Source organism: Cololabis saira, chromosome 9 (assembly GCF_033807715.1).
Source record: "Cololabis saira isolate AMF1-May2022 chromosome 9, fColSai1.1, whole genome shotgun sequence".
NCBI lineage: Eukaryota > Metazoa > Chordata > Actinopteri > Beloniformes > Belonidae > Cololabis > Cololabis saira.
The window spans coordinates 33846584-33868206 of record NC_084595.1 but is presented as its reverse complement, the minus strand read 5'-3'; the positions used below and the strand labels follow the sequence as shown (position 1 = coordinate 33868206).

Genomic DNA, 21623 nt, shown 5'->3' with positions numbered 1-21623 from the left:
GTATTTCACATTTTTTGTGTTGACATTCTGTGTAAGAAAAGAGCATATAGGTGAATTTGTCATTAATTTGAATACTTTCTGATTCCAATGTTAAAGCACATTTTTTGTGTTAAAGAGCTGAAAACAGTGTGCATCTGTTTAAACATTTTTGTAAACTTCACCAATCCTGTAATTTGACTTTGGCTTCCTTATGTTCCTCAGTCTCTTACTTCTTGGCAAATCCACTTGTTCCTTTCCATCTATGTTGCCCTTGGTAACCAGGGAAGAATGCTCATAGACGTCATACACAGCAACAGGGAGTGAAGAAAAATAATTTAAAACGCATCCAAGAATCAAAGACAGAGAGTAAGTGTTAAACAATGACCCTCATCTCCTTTAAGTGATGATATAGGACTATGATTGGTAAAAAAAAAAAATATATGTATACCTTTTTGTTGAAATAGCATAACATTTATTGAAAATCAGGGTATATTCCTCCTAACGTCCAGCAACTGTTGCATTATTTTTATTCCCTTTTTAAAGAATTACAAATAGATAGTGTGCCAAGCATATGCATGGGTAGATTTGCAGTCATCCAGGTCATGCTAGCAGTGAAGACTGGAGAGCAGTGATTCAGTCTTTGGAGAGATAAGAATGAAACCTGAAGCTGTCCTTCACAGCTCCTCCTTTAGTATCACTCAGAGCCTCTTACTGTTCACACCTCAATCACTGGATTCACAACCCAGTTCTCACCAATTTCAGCATCATACAACAACACTTATCTAGCAGGAAAGTAAAGTTTACGTTTAAACAGCTGCAGGCCTATACTGTTTTTTCCAGGAGAACCTCATAGAACTGGAGGTATCTACATTTTCTTATTAAAACGTAAAATGCTTCTTAACTTGAACATCACAAGATGTCAGTGAATATGTAATAGTATACCTGGTTTTTCATTTTTTTCATAGTATAATTGCCTAAGTCATATTTGAAACTGAATTATGGCAGGTATGTTATCAGGCTAAGGATATTTGTAACTTTTTGATGAGATGACAAATTACATGTTCACCACTAGTCATTAGATTACAGGTTCATTAGTTATTACATGGATTGCTATGATATGGTTTACATGTAGCAAAACGAAAAGACGAAAATGTAGTCATACATTCAGTTTTGTTTGAATTATCCATCATCAAAGTGGGTCAAAGGTATAAATTAGACATTCATTTTTTAAAGGGGACCTATTATGGCATCTAATACCTATTTTAAACAGGCCTTGAATGTCTTAAAAACAAGCTTTTGATTGTTTTTGCTAAATAAATTAGAAATTCAGCCTCTGAGCCATGTCTTTATCTTCCCATTCTTTAACCTCATTATCTATGCGGGATTCTGAGTGGGCGGGGAGGCTATGATAATGAGGCTCTGTGCTGATTGGCTGCCTGAATGACGCGATACACCGCTACGAAAAAATGGAGGAAGCTCCGGCCGGCGGAGTTAGTTGTGGGCGTGGTTTCACGCATCGGAGGCCAACCGATGTAAATTGCATTTTGGTTACGTAACGAAAGGGAGCAGAATCTGAACGGCTCGTAGAAGCCACATCACACTGGATGGCTCATCCGGGCGGCTGTACAGACACTGCAGAATTTGGTTGCTTTCCTCCTTCTCTGAGTTGGCAGGCTGAGGGGAGACCATTTTATATATGTTAAAGCAAGAAAAAACGTGTTTTTCATAATAGGTCCCCTTTAAGCTTTTGTTCCACTAAACTTTTGTGCATCCACAAAACCTTTCCCTTGACCCATCCGTTGGCATTTTCCACCTAATCGGTTGCAGTGCTAGTTGGGAGCAGTTGCCAGAATGATTTTTTTGAATGCGTTTGAACAGCTAGCCATGGAGAACGCACCAGTTCAGACCCAAGAAAAGTGATGCACGCTGGCACCAAAAAATTGTTTGGTTGGACTAAAGGACTGGTAATGTCAGAGGAAGGGGCAGGACCATTTGTTAGACACCAAAACATTGTCACCTTCTGTGTCTAGCTACAAGACAAGAAACTAATGACAAGATAGTTAACAAAAGAATGGACACCAAAGTCACACTGTTTCCCTACACTGACAGCAGCAATAGAAGAGCAACTTTTAATATTTAAGAATCAGCAGGAAAGTATTCACAATAGGGATGTTCGATCAGGTTTTTTTGGCCCCGATCCGAGTAATTTGATTTTGAGTATCTGCCAATAGTCCCGATCCGATACTTTCGTGACAATAAACAGATCCAGGTTGCCCCCTATTTTTATTTAAATCACCTTATTTTATCATTTAACACTTAGACAGTGCAGTTCTCTTCAAGGTTGCTTGAACAATCAAGTAATAATAGTGCAACTAATAACTAGTAAATAAATAAATAAGATAAATTGAATTAAATAAAAACAGTGGTTCAACATAAAATAGCCAGCAGGCATGTAAACAAATAAGCAAATAAAAGAGCAACAGTGTCATAAAGGCCAGTAATGTGCTTTTTAGACTGTACTCTTACTTCTTACTGTCCTTTTCTGGCCTAAACAATAAAATGTTTGTGTTTGAAGGACCTACAATCTTCCTCGCAGTCGCCAGGGGGTCCATCACGCTGCCCTCGTGCACCAAAAGTCGGCAAGAATGTGTGACGCAGCCTGTGGTGTTTTTTCTGAACGCAGATGCCAGCTTCGTTTGGTTTTCAATCACCGTTGTAACCTAACTTTTATTTATTTACCACCACTGTGCACATGCGCAGATCAGCACAAACAAACAACTTTATTGAACTCACTTTACGTGACGCAGCCCACACTCCGCTCCCCCACCTCACCATAGCGTTGTCGCTCAAAATTACATGGACCCGTTGCTTGTTGATAAAAGCTGTTAAGCATTTTTTCTATAGTCTGTTTGATGCGCTGATCAACATAATGAGAATAAAATATATATCCGATCCCTGATAGGGATGCAATGTACAAGTATTAAACAACGTGACGTTTCCGATCACATGATCGGATCGGGACATCCCTAATTCACAACAGCTGTTTTAACCTGAACTTAAAAATGTGCAATGCATCTTCATTAACTGACATTGGTAGATGTTTCAGTACTTGTCACTTTTATTTATGAAACCTTCTCAAAAAGTAGCCATAAATCTTCCGCTGGTGGTGTTTCTAAATACTGATTAGCATTTGGAAAGGGCATTTATTGAATAACATCCACTGCGCTACATCCAACTTTTTAAACTGAATTTAATAGCAGTGTTTAATAGCAGTGTTTAGTAACTGGTTTTGGAGGTTTCAGTATCACACGCTAGTGTTTATGGATCCCATTCGAAAGAAACGGGTATAAATCTTGTTTGTGTAAAGGATTTACAACCTTTATGACGGCAGATTGGCTATATTGAGATACTGGTTTTGAGGGAAGCACTCTTATCAGTGTCCATTGTTAACTGCAGTCTTCTACAGATATTCAGAGTAAACTAACGGGAGGTTCAACACTGGAAGAGACGTTATGAGCTGGTGGATTTTCCACATACACAGGTACTTGTATTTTTGAAACACAAGTACCAGTTTTATATTGGTCCGAAAGGGAGAAGCTGGTGCCATCAGCAGATTGAGATGAAGGAATAACAAAGCTAAGTAACACTATTGATGCCAACAGATGTTCACATTTAACGTGTTGTATTATGATTGTGAACAAAAATATAAATATCGATGCCAATGCTAGCACTGTGTTAATATCAGGCTGTTCCACTGCTGTGTGGGGTGGGAGCACATTAATGTTGTTTCTCTAAATCTCAGGAATGTGAACTGTAGCCAGAATCTGTGATTATATTTACTTTTACATCTTTAAAAGTGGACATCTGGAATGCCTTGGTGGGGATTTATAAGTTAATAACACAATTTCAGTGCAGTGGTATAGGTAAGCTAAAGCAAACTAAAACTATTTTAAATTCTAAATATTTGTATTTGTCTTGGGATGATTCAATGATAAGCAGTCATAGAAATTATTAAAATGGGGTTTTGTTTATATGCTAATCGGATAGGTAAAAGCCTATTCTGTTGGGTCATGAAGAAGTGGGTGAAATTCATTCATATTCTTGTACTAGCCTTACCCAGATGTCCCCAGAATGTCTCCGGATTTTTGGTTACTAAATAGTACTCTGCGGCTTACAGACATTGAAAAATACACATTCATAGATGCATGTGCCTAAACTTTGTGACCAAATGCACACACATGCATTTTTCCACAGTCTTACTCACGCTCACCATCTCTCCCTCTCTTTATTCCTCACGATTTTTCTGCTCTCTGCTCTGTACACACACTCTCCCCCTCTCTCTTTCTCTCTCTCTCTCCCTCTCTCAAACACTCACACATGCTCACGCTCCTCTCAGCTCTAAAGGATCAGTAGCTTATAAACTGACTGCAGTCAGCAGTCACTGTGCGTAGGGAGAGAAAGGAAGGAAGGTACAATTGTTTCCACTGGATGCATCAGAATTCTGCTAAACCTTTCTGGATTTTGTCATACTGGACTGACTTTTCTTTTCTTCTTGCTGTTTTTGTTTTTTTGTTGTGTTTTTCCCTCTTACCTTGCAGAATAAGACGTCTCTTGGCTCAAATAGCCTGAATTGGCTCAGTTAAACTCTTGCAGGGCTTGATTTTGCTGGACTGTGCAGAGTTCTCCTGCAGGCCTGGAGGAAAAAGGGCTGGAATGGAATTCCCTGCTTTTTTGCATCCCACCCCCCCTCTTCCCTTCTTTCATCCTACCCTCATCTTCTCCCTTGCACTTTCACCGCAGACATTCAGCGTAGAGCAGACAAAGGCAGCAGTGCTCATTGCTTCTATTCTTCTGGTGGCTCCCTTAAATACGAATAAATAGAGACCGCAGATCCTTTTTTTTTTTCCTCTTTTTTTTTATTTTTTTTTACTTTTCTGTGCATTTGCACAGAGGGAGGCACTGCCCTGAGAAATTATAAACAGAGCTTCATTATCTAAAGAATTTTTGGATTTTCTTTCTTTCATAAAGATTTCTGGACTTAAATCATTCTCTTGACAAACCTCCCATTTGTGAATTGTTTTGCGTTATCTTTCGACTGCCTTCACCGCTCATTTATTGTGCTGCTGGTGGAGGACGTGAAGCCGGGGTAGGCATGGCCCAACAAGAAAGCATGGGGGTGACCCACCAGGACACCCTGGCAGTGCCCCCCATGTCCAAACACTCCGGCCTGAATGAAGACCTGGTGAAGATCCTACGGGAGAACCTGCTGCAGCCCGAGAGGCCACGAGGACACCGCCGGTCGCCCTCCTCCATCTCCCCCCGTCTCTCTCCCCGCAACTCGCCACGGCTGCTTCGCCGCATGTTGCTCAACAACAACATCCACAAACAGAGGCGCTTCACTGTTGCACACACATGGTGAGACTTCGATGATTGAATGCTTATTGTGTTCGCTCTATTAAGGGGGAGCAAAGGAGCTAACAAAGTGAATTTGAGAAGGTTTAGCTTTAACTTCACCCGCAACTTTCAAGGTCAGAACTTTGTTTGTTCAACATTGTGTGCAAAGGTGGAGGCAATGCGATAAGCCCTTTGAGTAATTAAACTTTACCGGTAGTTTAGCATGAATGCGTTCCTCTCAGAGAAATGGCAGGGGAGTGTGTCAGCAAATCTTCCATTTAGGTTGTTCATGTGAAATCTCCTAGGAAACTCTCTTCTCACCTTTTAGATAATGAGTTTCTGTCTCGCTCTTCTTCACTGTCCAACTTAATTTCTATTCTAGTGTGTCTCCCCCTTTCCCTCCTTTGTGTCTGCGACCCATTCGTTCTTGTCTCTCTCCCCATCTCTGCTACATCCCCCCTTTCCATATTTTCTCTTAATTTACCTGGACGTAATGTGTATTTGCAGAGAATTAATGCATAATGGCGATTTTATTACAGAGTGAACGGAGCATGCCTATTAATTATTCCTCTATTCTTGTCTGTCTATCAGTCTCTTGCATTCAAGCACACCTTATCCTTTTTTATGTCTCGCCTTATCCTTTCTTAGGTTTCGACTCATCTTTTCTCTTCTGCACCTTCCTTCTTTTCTCCAGCCCTCCCCCCCCCAAAAAAAAGCAATTAATTCTCCCTGTTCACTTTTTGCATCTCCCTCTGCCTACCGTTTGCATGTCACCCCCTTCATTTCTTTTGTTTTGTGGAATCCATCTATTTTTCCTTCTCCATTTTCTTTCTCCTACATCGTGTGTCCCACTTCCTTTTCTCCCTGTATGTAGCTACTTCCAGACATGTCTTTCTTCTGGCATCTGATGCTCATGATATATTTATAAAAATTCACATGATACACTTGACATTTTTATTCATTTATTTCAGTAAGAATGACAGAGTAAAGGCTGAGTTATGGTTCTGCGTCAAAACGACGCCGTGCCGTAGGGTACGCGTCGTCGCGTACCACACGCCGTCACTGATGCCGTCACTGACGCGTACCTCCCAAAAATTGTAACTACGCGTCGAGGCGACGCAGACCGAGAGGGCTGTGATTGGTTCGCTTGGAAGCAACACATTTCCGGTTTACGGTTTGAAGCAGTCGTGAACTTTCAGCGCTCTTTTCTTCGTGTATGTGTGATTTTTTATTTTTTTTTGTTTTTTTGCACAATAGTTGTCCTTATCTCTTTGATTGACTGTGACCGGAAAAAGTCGGATAAACCATTCAGGAAAAGATTGCGAATTAGTGGTCACGGGGGGTACTGCACCACGGTGAAATGGAGTGACGGAGAAGTCCGAAGGGTTCACGACGGCGTCACGGTGACGGCGTGTGCACGGCGTCGTTTTGACGCAGAACCATAACTCAACCTTAATAGTTGGTACACAGTCCAAAACAGAGCAGTTTTGCAGTGAAAATTGCAAAAATGATTGCAAAAGATTGCTACAATCATTTGGGAGTTTTGTGGGGACTCATCCTCTTGACATTGACAGACAATTGAACGTTAGTTTTACAGCATGTAAGGCAAGATGCCTTCTTTTTGCTAAAAATCAAACCGTAGAAACATAAAGATAGGCCTTTAAAATATCACTCCCTCAACTAATAACACACTGAAAATGTAAAACATTGTAAAAACATAATAGCTTGAGCAAGACATAGACCATAGGTCTGTGTACTGGGTTAAAATTCTATTACTTTTATCAGCACTAGTCCTCAAGCCCTCTGAGGGTGTTTTTATACTATCTCCGAACACTTATCTTGAATGGCAAACGATGAACAAAGTCTCAAAGAAAGAACTACGGAGAAAAAAAGTGGTGCCATATGGGCAAAAAAAATAAATCTTCATCATTAAACTGTCAGCGTTCCTCTCTGGAAGTTGTCACAGACCGAAAGGAGACTGCACAACACTGAATCAGCATATGACTACACACAGGATGGCAACAATATGTGGGCGATAGGAGCACCGTATTTAAGAGTGCCGCATTTTGCGATTCCAACTCACGCACAGAGCCGAACAGGGACAAATATTGGCTAAACTATCTCTCCTTGAAAATGCTGTGCGAAATGTGACAATTCGCAGTATCCCAATTTATTCAAAATAAAAAAAATAAACAGGTTGGGGAGGAAGCAGGAACGTTGTGCCTTCCAGCAGTGGCAGGAAAAAAATCTTACTTTTATTTAATTTTATAATCTCCTGGTATTTCATTTGGTGGTCATAGTGTAGAGTTGACTCTAAACAGTAGACTGCTGGCTTACCGTATTTTGTGGACTATTAGGCGCACCGCATTATAAGATGCAATATCAATGAACGGGCTTATTTTCATACATAAGGTGCATGATGAAATATATATAAAGCGAAACAAAACAGTCTCGTAAGTGAAAAATAACTCACATTTTAAATCAGTCGTCTTCCACAAATAAAAAGTGGAGGAGGTAAGCGTACTACGTCCCGTTCTCTGATTGGTTCATCGTTGCCAGCGATAGCAGACACCTAAAGTTAGTGTGAGGTTAGAACAACATCGTAATCCAACATTTGATTATTATTGGATTATAATATAGATTTGAAAATGGGTTTACACTAAAAATGTAACGTCTGACGTTTCAACCTGTATCAACCAAGGACCGACTTTAATACAACGTCCCCGTGTCAGTTGGAAATAGTCGGACAGTCAATCAAGCGGAATCGGCTTTGTCACTTACCAAAGTCGCACCAAAACATTTTGACACTTTTGAGTGCAGTGTACCACATAAAATTGGTTTGAGGTCAGTAAGCACAAAAAAAATCATACATAAGGTGCACCTGATTATAGGACACTGCTGATTTTTGAGAAAATTTAATTGAATTTATGTGTGCCTTTTATAGTGCAAAAAAATACAGTAATTGTTGCGCTGTTGAATGCCAAAGTAAGACACTGAAGGAACAGCCCTCTTCGTCCCAGGAAGTCACTGACATTGTGTTTGTCCAAACTTGAATTCAGTTGTCATTTAGATAGTAAAGAAGGTAAAAAAAAATAAAAACTCAATTTGACAGAACAAATACACCAAAGCTATTATTCTATCTGTGAAAGACATGCTGCTAAAGAGGTGACAAAGGTGACATGCAGTAACCTCTGATGAATCTGACGCTACCAATCCCAAGCTATCAATATTGACGTGTAAATCTTCGTCATCCCGATCCCAGCAGAAAGTGAATGTCTTTGCTCTGGAGGAAAAGCTCAAGTACTGCAAGGCAAGGAGAAGAAAACAACAGGGACAATGAGAATCATTTTCTGCTTTTATACATCCTAGAGTGATAAAATACTATGAAAAAAAAGCCTAATGTGAAGTGGACCTAAGCAAGTAGGATCATGACAGTCATCACAATGCATCAGTCACAAAATCTCTTATTCTCTGTTAAATATAATAGTATCTGATCATGGGTAACATTTTTGAGTTATAAGGAAATCCAAAAGCCAGAGAGTGTGATTGTATACGATTCTATCCGCATCCTTGGCAAAGGCCGACTTCTTAAGGACAGTACAGGTTCCACAAGAACAGAGACTTGGTCTCATTCCCAGGCCTGGAAAAAAAAAAAAAAACAATGCCACCCCTTTCTCGCTGCCCTGGTTTTGGAGTTTTCACCTCTTGCTCTTGACACATCATCTGGGTAGAACTTTTTTTCTCATGTGGTGTTCGAAAACTGTCGTGCAATTGTTCCGAAATTTAAGTGGGTGTGGTTGAAGTGGAAAAGTGTAACATCATCTCCACTTCTAGCTTAGCTCTTTTTTTCCCCCTCATCTACTGAGCAATCGTGAATAGTAACAGCAGTAAAACTGCCATCTTTACCACCGTCACCGTGCTGTCGCCGTATTGTTGTTTTGTCGTGGCACGTGTACTGCCGTGGGAGGGTCCTTTTGAAGACTGCTCTTGAGTCTTTCATCAAGTATGAAATGTCCCAGGCAGAAATAACTGTGTCCCTGTTCTTATGACCTCAAGAAAACAAACACATTTCTTTGTTCTTGTGACGTATGAAACAACCTTTACACGTCTGATTGTGTCATTAATGTAGCATTCTTTTTAAGTGGTGAATTTTTCAACGAAGCAATTCGAAACCACTGAATATTTGCAGGAAAATTGGGATGAAATAACACCTTGGATGGTTTGCCGTTGATGCCTTCAATGCCAGAATGACTTAAGTGTTGCGGGAATGAATAGCTATATTACATAATTTCCCCATTGAGGGAGAAATAAAGGACAATCTTATCTTAGATAGTTGTAAATGTTTTTTTCTGTATTACTTTTCTTGGAAGGTGTTGCAAGTTGAATAGTCAAAACATAAAATATCTATACTCGATTCAGGCATTGAGACCATCGGCTTGTGGTTTGACAGACAAACCTTATAGTGTATGTGTGTATATATATATATATATATATATATATATATATATATATATATATATATATATATATATATATATATACTGTATGCATTTTGACTGCAACAAAGTACATCAAGATGTCAAGAGCCTTGACTACTTGTATGTCTTTATTTGATGTAAATATACAAAATGTCCAGTAAATCACTTTGCAACCTGTTTGCCATGCATCTGTCCTTCATGCCTCCTAACATTTGTAAAAAATGCTAGACATAATGTCATGCAAAGATAAAGTGAGTGTGGGAGGTTAATAACTTTCTGTTTATACACGTGTGAGCAAGGGAAAAGGAGGAAGAAACAGTTTGTAAGAGAGGCAGTCTGAAATGGCAGTGAGCAGTGTGGAGGTTGACAACTGCAGTGTAATTTACTTCAATCACCTCATTGTTTTACAGCTGCAGGGAATCACAGGACCGCCGTGGTGTAAATCTGGTGACATACGCAGTGTTCAGTGGCTCATACTCTACACTTCATTAACAAGAAAATCATTCTCCACAGACCAATTGTGGTGAACAGCACTGCTCTTCTTATGCTTACAACACTGGGAAAAACATTCACAGTTTGTTCTACAATCACTTTGAGAATTCTTTCAAGAAATGCATTTCCAAAGTTTTTGACTACTTTTTTCTGATTGAACAGCAAATAGTTATTGACAGTGATCTGGGAAAAGAAATCTTGAGAGGGTTTTTCTTTTTAGAAAGACATAACTTTTTCGCCTCATATCAAAAAAAATTTACTCTAAGATGTCCTAGTTCTAAAATGAAAACATAAATAGATATGTGAATGAATAAGTGATAATACTCTAATTAAATCTGTATGGCAGCAAATATTAGATTTTTTTCAAAGTAAGTAGCATTTGAAATCCCTTTTTCAGTTGGTGCCAGTACATCCTAAGGTGCGGAACTATTAAAACAGCAAAAAACCTACATTGTGTGGATTTCTTGGAATTAGGTGGTCTCTGAAAACGACTTCAGGGGTGTCAATCTTTCGGTGTCTCATGATTCAATTTGATTCTGATTCTTTGGGCCACGATTTTTTTTAATTCAAAACGATTTTTGGTTCATTTAAGATAGATGAAAATACAATGTAAATGAAAGCTATTCTTCGACAAAATTTGAAAATTTACTTCAAACATGTATTACAAAAAAATAAAATGTATGTTAATTGACAGGTTTACATTATGCCTTTTGACATCTTTGAAAGTTTCTTACAAAAGACAAAAATATATTTCAATAAAAATAAGATAAGTATTAAGTCAAATAATAAATAAGCGATTTGTCTTATTATTTAACTAAATTTCTAGACTTAAAGTGACAATTATGCACACATACAATTTTTGAACTATTTCTATGATTGTTCAAATTACACATTAGTCATCACATTTCTATGTGTATAAAACTACTGTCCTTTCTTAACCACTAAGTTATTTTGCAGAAATAGAAACCCTGAAGAAATACTCTTTCTTCAGCAATACCAGTGCCAGGGATTCATATGGCACTTTTCCACTAGTAGTAGTACCTACTCGACTCTACTCATCTCAGCTCGGCTTGACTCAACTTGGCCTAGTTTCTTTTCTATAACAATTCAGCAGCTGGAGCAGAAGCAGGAGGTTGGAGCAAAGCTGCTGTGACGTATTTGATTGTGTGATCTAAAGGAAGAAGACAGCAACACTAAAGATGTAGAACATGGAGGAGATGATATATATAGATGTGCTGCTGGGTCTGTGGCTTGTTAAAAAATGAGAGTGAGAGAAGCTTCAAGCGGCGGTGCTTTTTAATTTTTTTTGTTTGTCTCGGCGCTGCTGAAAAGTCCACTGGTAGCCGTGAGCAGCTATGAAGTGACAGAGCTCCTGGTAGATCTGGTCGTTCCTTATAGCCCGTCTACATCCCGTTTTTATTCTCTCCTCAGCCACCAGGTTTATGAACATCTGCACCTCAGAGTTGGATCACCAAATAGACTTCTGCGCTGCCATTGCCTGTCAAATAAAATTAACAAGAAGCCGCCGTCAAAGTCCCTCTTCTGCTGATTTCCATATCCTGACTCAGACGTCTGACTCCCAACCCCCCGACCAATCGTTGGCCTGTAGTGTGATGACGTCAGATACAGCCGACTCAGCCGCTTAGAACCTCGGCAGAGTAGTTACAGAAAAAGTATCTACTCGGCACGTTAGATCTCTAGTGGGAAAGTGCCAAACCGAGTGGAGTGGAGCCGAGCCGGGCTGAGTAGGTACTAGTGGAAAAGTGCCAATAGATAGTGTTCAGGTATCCTAGACAATAGATTTGCTGCTGGTCTGGGCATGGTGGGCTGACCATCTCCTGCTGTGACAGCAACTGAGATGGGGCTGCTGAGCCAGCACTTGGCTGCCTGAGAGTGCTTTTTTGTTTGTACTGGGAGCTAGCTTGAACAGTGGTTAGATAGGCAGTGTGCGTTGCGACACCCATTTTCTCACTAATTTAAATACTAACAATGTTGAGATACAATAACACATCAGTTGGGAGATCATTGTTTTTAATGCATCTTCATGTTTTTTGTATGCACAGAATGAGTCTGTAATCTTCCAGATCTATAGATATGAATTAAGAACATATATTTTAATTATATTTTATATATATATACATATATTTTAATATACATATACATATTGTAGATTACTTGTTTTCAATAATCATGTGTTTCATAATGAGCATGTTGAAAGATACATATAACATAACTGAAAAGTATGCTTTCATTCAGATTGTAATTGACTGCTTTCTCATCATTCAGTGGCATAGCATACCGAGATAAGACTGAATGGTGCACACTAGCCTTCAAATGACAGTCACTCACGACTCTGTTTTATTCTCTCCACCAGAATAACCCTGATACGATGTTTTTAGCTTTCCTCCGCACTGACCCTGAGGTATTTTTATTACTGTTGCACAACAGCAGGTGATGCTACATTGCAGAAGTGTAAGTGTCTCTTTATGTAAGAGAAAAGTGGAGTTTGAACGTGGAGAGAACAGGTAGCTCTGTGGTGGTGGTGCTGATGCTGGTACATCTTAGCTGAGTGGTACGGATGGAGAGTTTTGGTAGGGGTGGCTGGAGGCTGAGGAGAGATGAATGATAGATAGCTGGATGAATGATTGATGAATAATGTTTGATAGATGCAGGAAGGTTTGGGAAAGAGTGGCAGTGGTAGGAGGGAGGAATAGTGTGGGAGTAGAGAGCCTAAAGCTAAATGCAGTGAAGCTAATCTAGATAGAGCACGACTCTCTTCACTTCTCACTTGGTTATATCATCTCTTTTTGTGCTGCATTCCTGCATTGCTTTTTCTGTTGTTTTATGCAATTCTAAAGTGAGTCCAACTTCCTTCAGTAATTGAAGTATGTTCTTTACTTCTTTACTGTCAAGTGGTTGTTCAATGTTACCAAACCTCTTCGATTTATCAAAACTTAAAATGAGATGATGACACACTTGGTAATTTATGTACATAGGAATAAAATCCAATATGTTACATCTTTGAATGACAAAATTGAAGCTTGATTGTCAATCTATTTTGATCCCTTGTGCAACAATAACTGTAGCTAACTGCTTAAGATGTTACTTTACCAGTCCTGCATATTATTCTCCAACTGCTCCTAACATTTTTATACAGGTACATACAACTGCTGGGGCTTGGTTCCTGACATGAATGGGTGACTTTATTTCCTATAAAACTTTTGTATTGGACTGTCGGTACTTATAACCATGATATTACCACCATTGTGTTTCACTCAGGGTGTTTGCTCGTATAATGTGTCTTTTCTCCAAACATGTCACCCCTCATTTAAAGGAGCTTGAGGCAGGATTGAGGCAGGATTTATGAAAAAAATTCATAAACGTTTTAAGTTTTCTAGTAATGTCAGATGAAGCGTTCCAAACGAAAACGAATGAGCCCTCTAGTGTATCTCTCCGTTGCCTTGAACAGGCTGTGTGCTGCAAAATGTGCTGCAATTCCGGGCCGGAATTTCCCGCGCTGTCCTGCGGATGTGACGTCACATGACGCTGCATGCACGTTCTCCCCGTTCTCCCGTGCCGGCTTCGCTGTTGGCTGCAGTACCCCCAACGGCCGTCGTGGTGAAGGGTGGCGCTAGAGAGTCTCATTTCTTAAAAGGAGCCTCAAGCTCCTTTAAATCATAATGTTCGGCTTTAGTCTCATCAATACATCTTCAGAATCAGAAAGCCTATGGTCTTGTCCACATGACTTCATGGAAAAGTCATGATGTTACTTAAGAGATAACCTTTGCTCATGCCACTGTAGTAGTTCATATATGTGGTGTACTTCTTTACTGTCAAGTGGTTGTAAGGCCCATTTCAGAAATTATCCCTTAACTGAATTCTTACTTATATGTAGAAAATTAAATCAAACCAAATTGTTAATACACTAATATTCTCTTGGTTTTGTTGATTCGTTGTTATACATAATTCTGAAAATCAATGTTAAATAGGTATTTTGATCAGTTTAACACCGTTATTAAATATTGATCAGTAATGACCAAAATCCTTACTTGTAGGTATAACCAATATTAAAAAAATGTTGGTGTTTGTTGTAGAGTTTTTTCCTCGCATCAGCGTTAGAACTTTAGCAGAGCTAGATGCCACTGTGTAGCATATTTTGCAGAATTGCTCTTTAACAATCCCTTGAAATCACAGTAGCCCCAGTGGCAAGATCCTCTTTCCATCAATAGTTAAGTTAAAAAAAGAACTATGACAGATTCAGAATTTTTTTTAATTTTCTCTACAGTGAAACGCAAATTTCTTCATGTTACGGATGATGCCTTCACACTGTGAAGATGCCTAGTGTTTGGAGTGAGTTTTCATTTATTTATATATATATATATATATATATATATATATATATATATATATATATATATATATATATATATATATATATAAAAGAAGAATCTCCATTCATCTATTAGGTTGTTTTTACTCAGTTTAATAAAAACAGCCTTTATTGTTTTTTAGGTATTAGCTTTGTTTAAGTAATTGCCCTCCATTCATTTGCAGTGCTGTTGGGTTGCAGTTTTGATCCTACTGTGTGGTAGGAAGGATTCTCCTGGTTTTATCAGCCCAAACATTGCGCTCCACCCGAGAGAATAAAGCGCCTGTGATTTGCATACATATGAGCTTATAAACCATGCTGCTACTATTACTGTGCAGACTCCATGATGCATCTGCATGGTGTAGGCTTTTCATTTGCTTTTCATTGCAGTACAGATGAAAGCAGATCTAGTTTAATTGATGGCTTTTATGTGATTTTTGCCTACATTACACACAAATACACACATACATAGACTGATGGATACATACAGTATACCGTCACTCTATGGTATGATCTAACATTAGAGATAAGACTGGCGCTGGTACGTGAGTCAGCTTTGACTTTGTGTTCTGAGATAGTGGCAGTCACAGTATGGGTTTTCTTGAATAAAAAGCATTTCTACAACTGACAGATTTGAAAGATTATGAAGGATGAGTCAGGTGGGGCCTACAGCCTTAACTTAAAAAAAGAAGACGACCTTGGGGAAGTGATGTAATCCAGATTTTATTTAAGATTCAGTTATAGAGTAAAAAATGAAATTGTTTGACTATAATGCATAAGGTTCATTCTAATCTTAATAAACACCATGCTCAAAAAGAAAAGGGAAAAGAAAATACAATTTGTATTTCCTGTAAATGCTTAATGTACTGTGATGTACATTGCAGCTATAGCATCAAACTTCTCTTTGAGGACTTAGCCTGATTAAGCTCCTGTGAATCTCTGAGTCTCCTCCTTAAATTCTTCATTTTCTTCACGTTGTGATCATCAGGCGAAGCGCTTTGCCTCAAGTTGTCTGGCCCACGTCCATTAAATGTCAGGTTTGACACTGTGAAAACCAGTGGTGAGATTGAAAAACTGCCTCCAGCTCTCCTTGCAGGGATGTATTTTTTACCAGTTAAAATGTATGAGACCACCCAGTCTAAACATTACAATTTTCCTCTTCCAGGAGACTGTTCACTTCAGCAAATCTGCAGTGTGCTAAATTAAAGGATAATGTGCATATTGATAAGCATTTGCATCCAACTGGTCCAGACACATGAAGGTGTGTTTTAACAGTGGCTCCTGCACTACCAGATTTAATTAAATGAGCCGGATGAATCTGCACTAAAGAGGCCACAGCTGCAGTGCTTCATCAAAGGCCTTTTGATATGTTGATATCTTTCTGATTGAACAAAATGACTGAAAGATTCTGCCTGTGCTTGCTCAACATGTAGATCCTTCACAAACTTTTTTTCCCCTTGTTTTTATGTTTAATTTTTAATCTATTTATGTCTCAATTAATTGTATTTTCTTTTGGTCGTCTCTCTCAACCTTACTCTTCCTTTGCCACTGTTGCTTGTCTCCCTTAATTCTCTTACGCTCATTATTTTCAGCTGTATTATATTCTATCAGCTATCGGCACCAGACTTTATGACTTGATTGCTAAAGGAGAATTCACTTACTGATTAGAGGAAGCAAAATAGCCTGAAGATGGAGAGAGTTGACAGAGGAGTGGCTTTGTAAGTGCAATTTGTTAATCGCTGTTTCCCTGTAGAGGACTGCAGATGGCCACGCGCTTGTCTTTGCATCCCAGTTGCAGCCATTGTGATGATTGAGAGGCATTGGCTCTTTTTCAGTCCCGTTCTGTCATTTTCTGTCCATTCAGATTGCTACGAAGATTGTCATAATCACAGGAAAAGATGAAAAAGAAATGTTCTCAACTCAGAAGGACCCTCGGTTTTGGCCTGAAGCTTTCATTATCTTTTTGTCTGAGAGGGTCTCATTAGTTTGAAGTGAGATCCATTAACAATGCAGAGCTGTGGTGAATCCATTGGTCATATTCGGCTATACTTGGCAGACTCAGCAAAGTAAATAATGAAGGTACAAATGTATTACGTCACAGAGTCTACAACCGACATACTGTAAGCAGGAAGGCTCTGAATGTAATATTTATCTTTGAGAGATCTAGCAAAACTGGCAGGTGTAAGACTGAATGCAGTTTAATAATGAACATGAAACCAAACAGATCACTTCTGTTCTAACAACAGCATAGTTTTATTGAAAAGAAAATTAACATTGGAACGATTCTATTGATAATGCTTGCTTGCTTGCTTGCTTGCAAGGTAGATCAATTTCTTGATCAATTTAACAGGAAAAAAAAGTATCCCTTAATACTTGAATTTTTGCATTGAATAAATAGAAATCTGAATATAATTAAAATCATTTTAACTATATTTCAAAATAATGGTGGTGTCTCTAATTGCAGTTATTTCAATTTTTCACTTTTTCACCAAATGCTTGGGAAATGAGGGTACTTAATTATTGGAGGAAATTCAAGTGCAAGACCCCCAAATTGAGGCAAATTTATATCCATTTAAAAGATTAATGCCTTCTTCCAACAGTCTCTTTCTATATTCGTATTGCGCATGTACAGTAATATTGATAATGTGATGATGGTAAATTTTCAGCCAAAATGTTTAAGGTTGTTACTACTAATCTCTTTCAGGTTCCCTTTTATAACTCAACCACCTTGTTCAATCCACCTTGTGTTGTCCATGTGAATGGAGCCTTAGTACAGAGACGTTGCCCACTTTGTGCACCTCTAATGTGGTGCCTGTCCAATTAAGATGCAGCTACCTCCCGTGTTCTGAGCGCCGTCCTGTTATTGATGTCACTCCTTGATCATTTTTCACAGCTGCTACCAATATCCTGCTCTTTATGAGAGTCGGTTTTCATCTTTTATGTGCCAGCATTTGTGTGCATTGTGTGCGCAAATATAGACAGTGCAAATATATCTGTGGTGATTCATCGCTGCCTGTGTGTGCTTGCATTGTATAAATACACACATAAATTTGTATGCATATATGTGAGCTTTTTTTTTTTCTTTTACACGACGACATACATTGTTGTTTGTGTCAGTTTCCATCCTGACAGCCAGTCGTGTGCTGTCTGTCTGACCACTGGGGCTGTCTCCTTTGATTGCATTGATTTAGTGCTGCTGCATGCAGTAATGAAAGATGAAAAATGAACAGCGTGCTCTGAGTATGAGGTAATTGGTCTGCTCCTGGTTTCTTATGGTTCTCAGGAGGTGCAGGGTGAGAAAGATGGAAGAAATTTAAGGGGTGTTGGGTGGAATCCAGATGAGTACTATTCTGTGTGAATAAGGGAATTTATGTGTGAGTGCTTCGGACTCTGATGATAGACAGCAAGCAAAACTCAGTGTGATGTTTGTATTTATGTATGATGGTAATTGCAAAATCACCAATTAAAAAGCCAGTTAAAGCTCATTGGTCAGAGTACTTATATTCCTATGACTGATTTTTAGATCTGCAGCAATTAAGTTAAGGAGTAGCTTAGTCAATTTGAGCGTGCTGAGCTGAAGTATATGTGGTCATATACAACAGTGTTGCATGACCTCCGACTGTCATGATGTTTATCGTTTTTTAGGAAACAGAGATTGTTGCGAGCATGTTGCTAATGATTTTGAATTGCATCACATCGCATGAGATGGTGTTCCTGCATTTTTTGTCCACCCCATTAATATTAATGGAACAATCCTAAAAAGAGTAGGCGTCCACCAAAAAATGCATTACGTTTGCTTCACAAGGGTATGATCCATTGCTGAAATGCTGTAGTTCTTCTGTCTGCAAGACCCAGAGATCAATGCCAAATAAACAAGCTGCTTCGCAGAGTCTGCTCTGCATGCCATATGCTTGACTGGCAGGTTTATCTGTGAGCAAAGAGTTAGCTGGAAAAATAATTCCTCAGCAGGTGGTTGACAAGGATTTACTCCTACACCTCAGGACAAGGCTGCTTCTAGACACGTCTGTTATTAGCAATAAGAGCACTTTGGTTGTGATAACAAGAATAAAATTGTTCAATTTTTGTTCAAAATCATTTGAAAAATTGATTTTGAAAAATGCAAATACAAAAACTGTGTTTCTTAGAGTTACTTTCACTTGTCACTGTAGTCCAGACCCAAGATACTGTATTTCATGTTTTGTCTTGTTAACTTTATTTAATTTGTCTGTTCCAGCTTTTCAAGAATTCTGCATGCACCATTAAAGTTGGCATGGAAGACAAGTTAGAGCTAGTAATAAACAAAAAAGAAAAAAATTGAATACTACATGTCAACACTACAGGCGAGCTAGTTCAGTATTTATATGTTGTGTTCTTCTAGTCATGCCTTTATGTTATGTTGTTGCTGATAACAGGCTAGATAATCTTTTTCTTTTTTTTTCAAGCATATGTATTCATTTATTATTGCAGGAAAAGGAAATCTGTCGTACTGACACAAAAAGCCACATTACATCCCAGATGCCTCAGAGCCTAGAGATGTTGATACGTCCAAGTCCAGATTAGACTTCTTTTTTGTGAGAGTAAAGTTTTAAGTGGCAGTTCTAAATATAGCTTATTGTTGTATTGCCAAAGCCTTGACAAAGGCTTCTGACAGTAATTCTTTGTGTGACTATCTCAAGGTAACAGTTGTTGATGCAGTACATCTGAAGAGTTGAGACCACAGGTATCCCACTCAGCCTTGCCTCTTGGCCTCTAGGCTTTGTCATTTCTCCAGATTCCTTGAATGGTTTAATGTTATAATGTACTATATATCCAGAAAATATGCAAATACCCTTTAATCTTTCATCTACGACCATTGTTGTTAAACATTTCAATGATTTTTATCCTGCCTTTGTTGACAAAGTGTAGATTCCCTGCCCATCTTTGCTCCTCATAGACTCAGGCTTGTCTGGATACTTCATTATACCAAATAATGATGGCACTCAGCGGTTGACGTCACCTGTTTGAAAGAACATTATGTTAATTCACATTCAGCATCAAACTACAACCCACCAAACCTTTTTGGAATGTGCTGCAAATGGAAAAAATTGGCAGTATATTAACATATAAAATTAGGTAAAGGAAACAAAACAGGACACATTTGGGATTTCTACTTCCTGTACTGAAACAAATATACAAAGTAAACTTCTGCTTTTACTTTAGTTTGCATTCTAAATACTGTTTTAAACATAACCATAACATTTTAAATAAGGTTGTAGCAAATACAATTGGTTATTGCAATGTAAATCCTTCAGTCTCTGACTCATAGCTCAGTTTGTTGCATGCCAAATAGATGGACCATTATTAAATGGCCTTTTAAAAATCAGTTTTAAATGTATAGGAGTGGAAATGGACCTTTGTTCATTTGTCTCAGCACTGCTGTGTATTATGTCTTGCTGGCAGCTGTGCCAACAGTCTTTTTGCTAGTTTGCAGGGAGTGTCTGGATATTGACCTGGAGTGGAAGGATTAATGCAGGTGCTTAAAACAGATTACAGCCTCAGATGACCTCTCATGGCAATAAGTAGATGCTCCTTCTATGAGCAACTGTCAAACTCAAAAGGAGTGAAAAGACAGGAAATGGGTTGAGGAGATGAGTATTGTCTAGTTGTTTCCCAATTGATCAGTTTATTCTAAAGCCAACAGTAACCTTGTCTCTATCTTCAGTCATTTAGAATAGATGAAAATACACATTAAAATGAATTGCATCGCTTCTAACTTTAATCAATATGCAAGTGGTTATTATTTCATTACATATAGCTAATAAACAAGCTCACTGCACATTATGAATTGTAATTTTTAGTCCTTTATTTCATGTATAGTGATTTTTTTTTTTAACAAACATATATCTGGACTGCAGTTGCGAAGGCTCCCTACTTCGGCAACATGTACTGCAGTCATGCCCACACGTAGTGTAAACAGGGAAACAGGAAACACATGGGAAAATGGTTACATCACACTTCCCCCACATTACACTCAAACACAAATTTGCACAACTCCGCGAAGATTTGTAGAAGCCAGTTAGACTTTTTTTTCTGCAAGTATGAGACACAAATGGCCCCTTTCCAATATCATGAGTACAGGTACACAATTAAAGTGGTCTCACAATAATATTTGTGATGTAAGCTGACAGTGCTGGAAAAAAAATAAAACAATAAACAAATAATAGTCTAGAACAGATATAGTCTTGCCTTTTGGGGTCATTTCAGTTCAGCCAGATGCACTACGGGGGTTTTGTTATTAAAGTACTATTTCTACTGTAGGTAGAGGATTTCAGATTACTATTGTTGAATCAACCAGTTTAGTGGCAAAGGTCACTGCACTGCCTCCTGTCTGTCCCATGTACTGTAGATAAAATAGATTTTCTTTGACTCTTAAACTGTAAGTATCAGGATAGAAAAATCAGCTTTGGTCAAGGAAGAGATGGAATTAATTTGGGATAAAAAGTCACCAGATTCAGTAGTACTGTACAAACAATCAAAATAGGAAATTCTGGGTTGATGTGGTCTTTTTGTTTTAAATAAGCTCACATTCCCTTATTTATTTTGTCCCTTATCGCAAGATGTTTTCATCATTCATACACTGAAACAGCCCTACAGTACATGTTACAACTTCCAATTTGTTTTAAAACTTTGATCAAGCTTTAGATGCTAGGGCTGCATCTTATGAACTGTCAAGAGGAAAAAATAATAAACTCACAGTAACGTTATGGTGTCCTGCGAACAGTTTCCGTTCTGAGTGCTTTAAAGGAGCTGTATGTAAGAGCAATAATAAAATGACCCCGATATGTCAACAGACATTTAAAAATAATGTTCATTTCAAGTACTTATGTCACTGACAACAGCACTCAAGCCAGGATATTCCAGTTTAAAAAGAG

The 21623-nt window shown here is 38.5% G+C and overlaps 1 protein-coding gene across 2 annotated transcripts in view; it reads left to right on the top strand.

The window, feature by feature from the left end:
• pde4d (phosphodiesterase 4D, cAMP-specific) overlaps positions 1 to 21623 on the top strand; it is a 155052-nt gene that overhangs the window by 51305 nt on the left and 82124 nt on the right. Inside the window, exon 1 of one of the 2 annotated variants that reach the window (XM_061729332.1) lies at positions 5116 to 5394. The exons of the other annotated variant lie outside the window; for it this stretch is intronic. Coding sequence (XP_061585316.1) covers positions 5132 to 5394 — 263 coding nt within the window. The 5' untranslated portion in view covers positions 5116 to 5131. Of the gene's footprint in view, positions 1 to 5115; positions 5395 to 21623 lie in introns of those variants that run through there. 2 annotated transcript variants of the gene reach the window in all.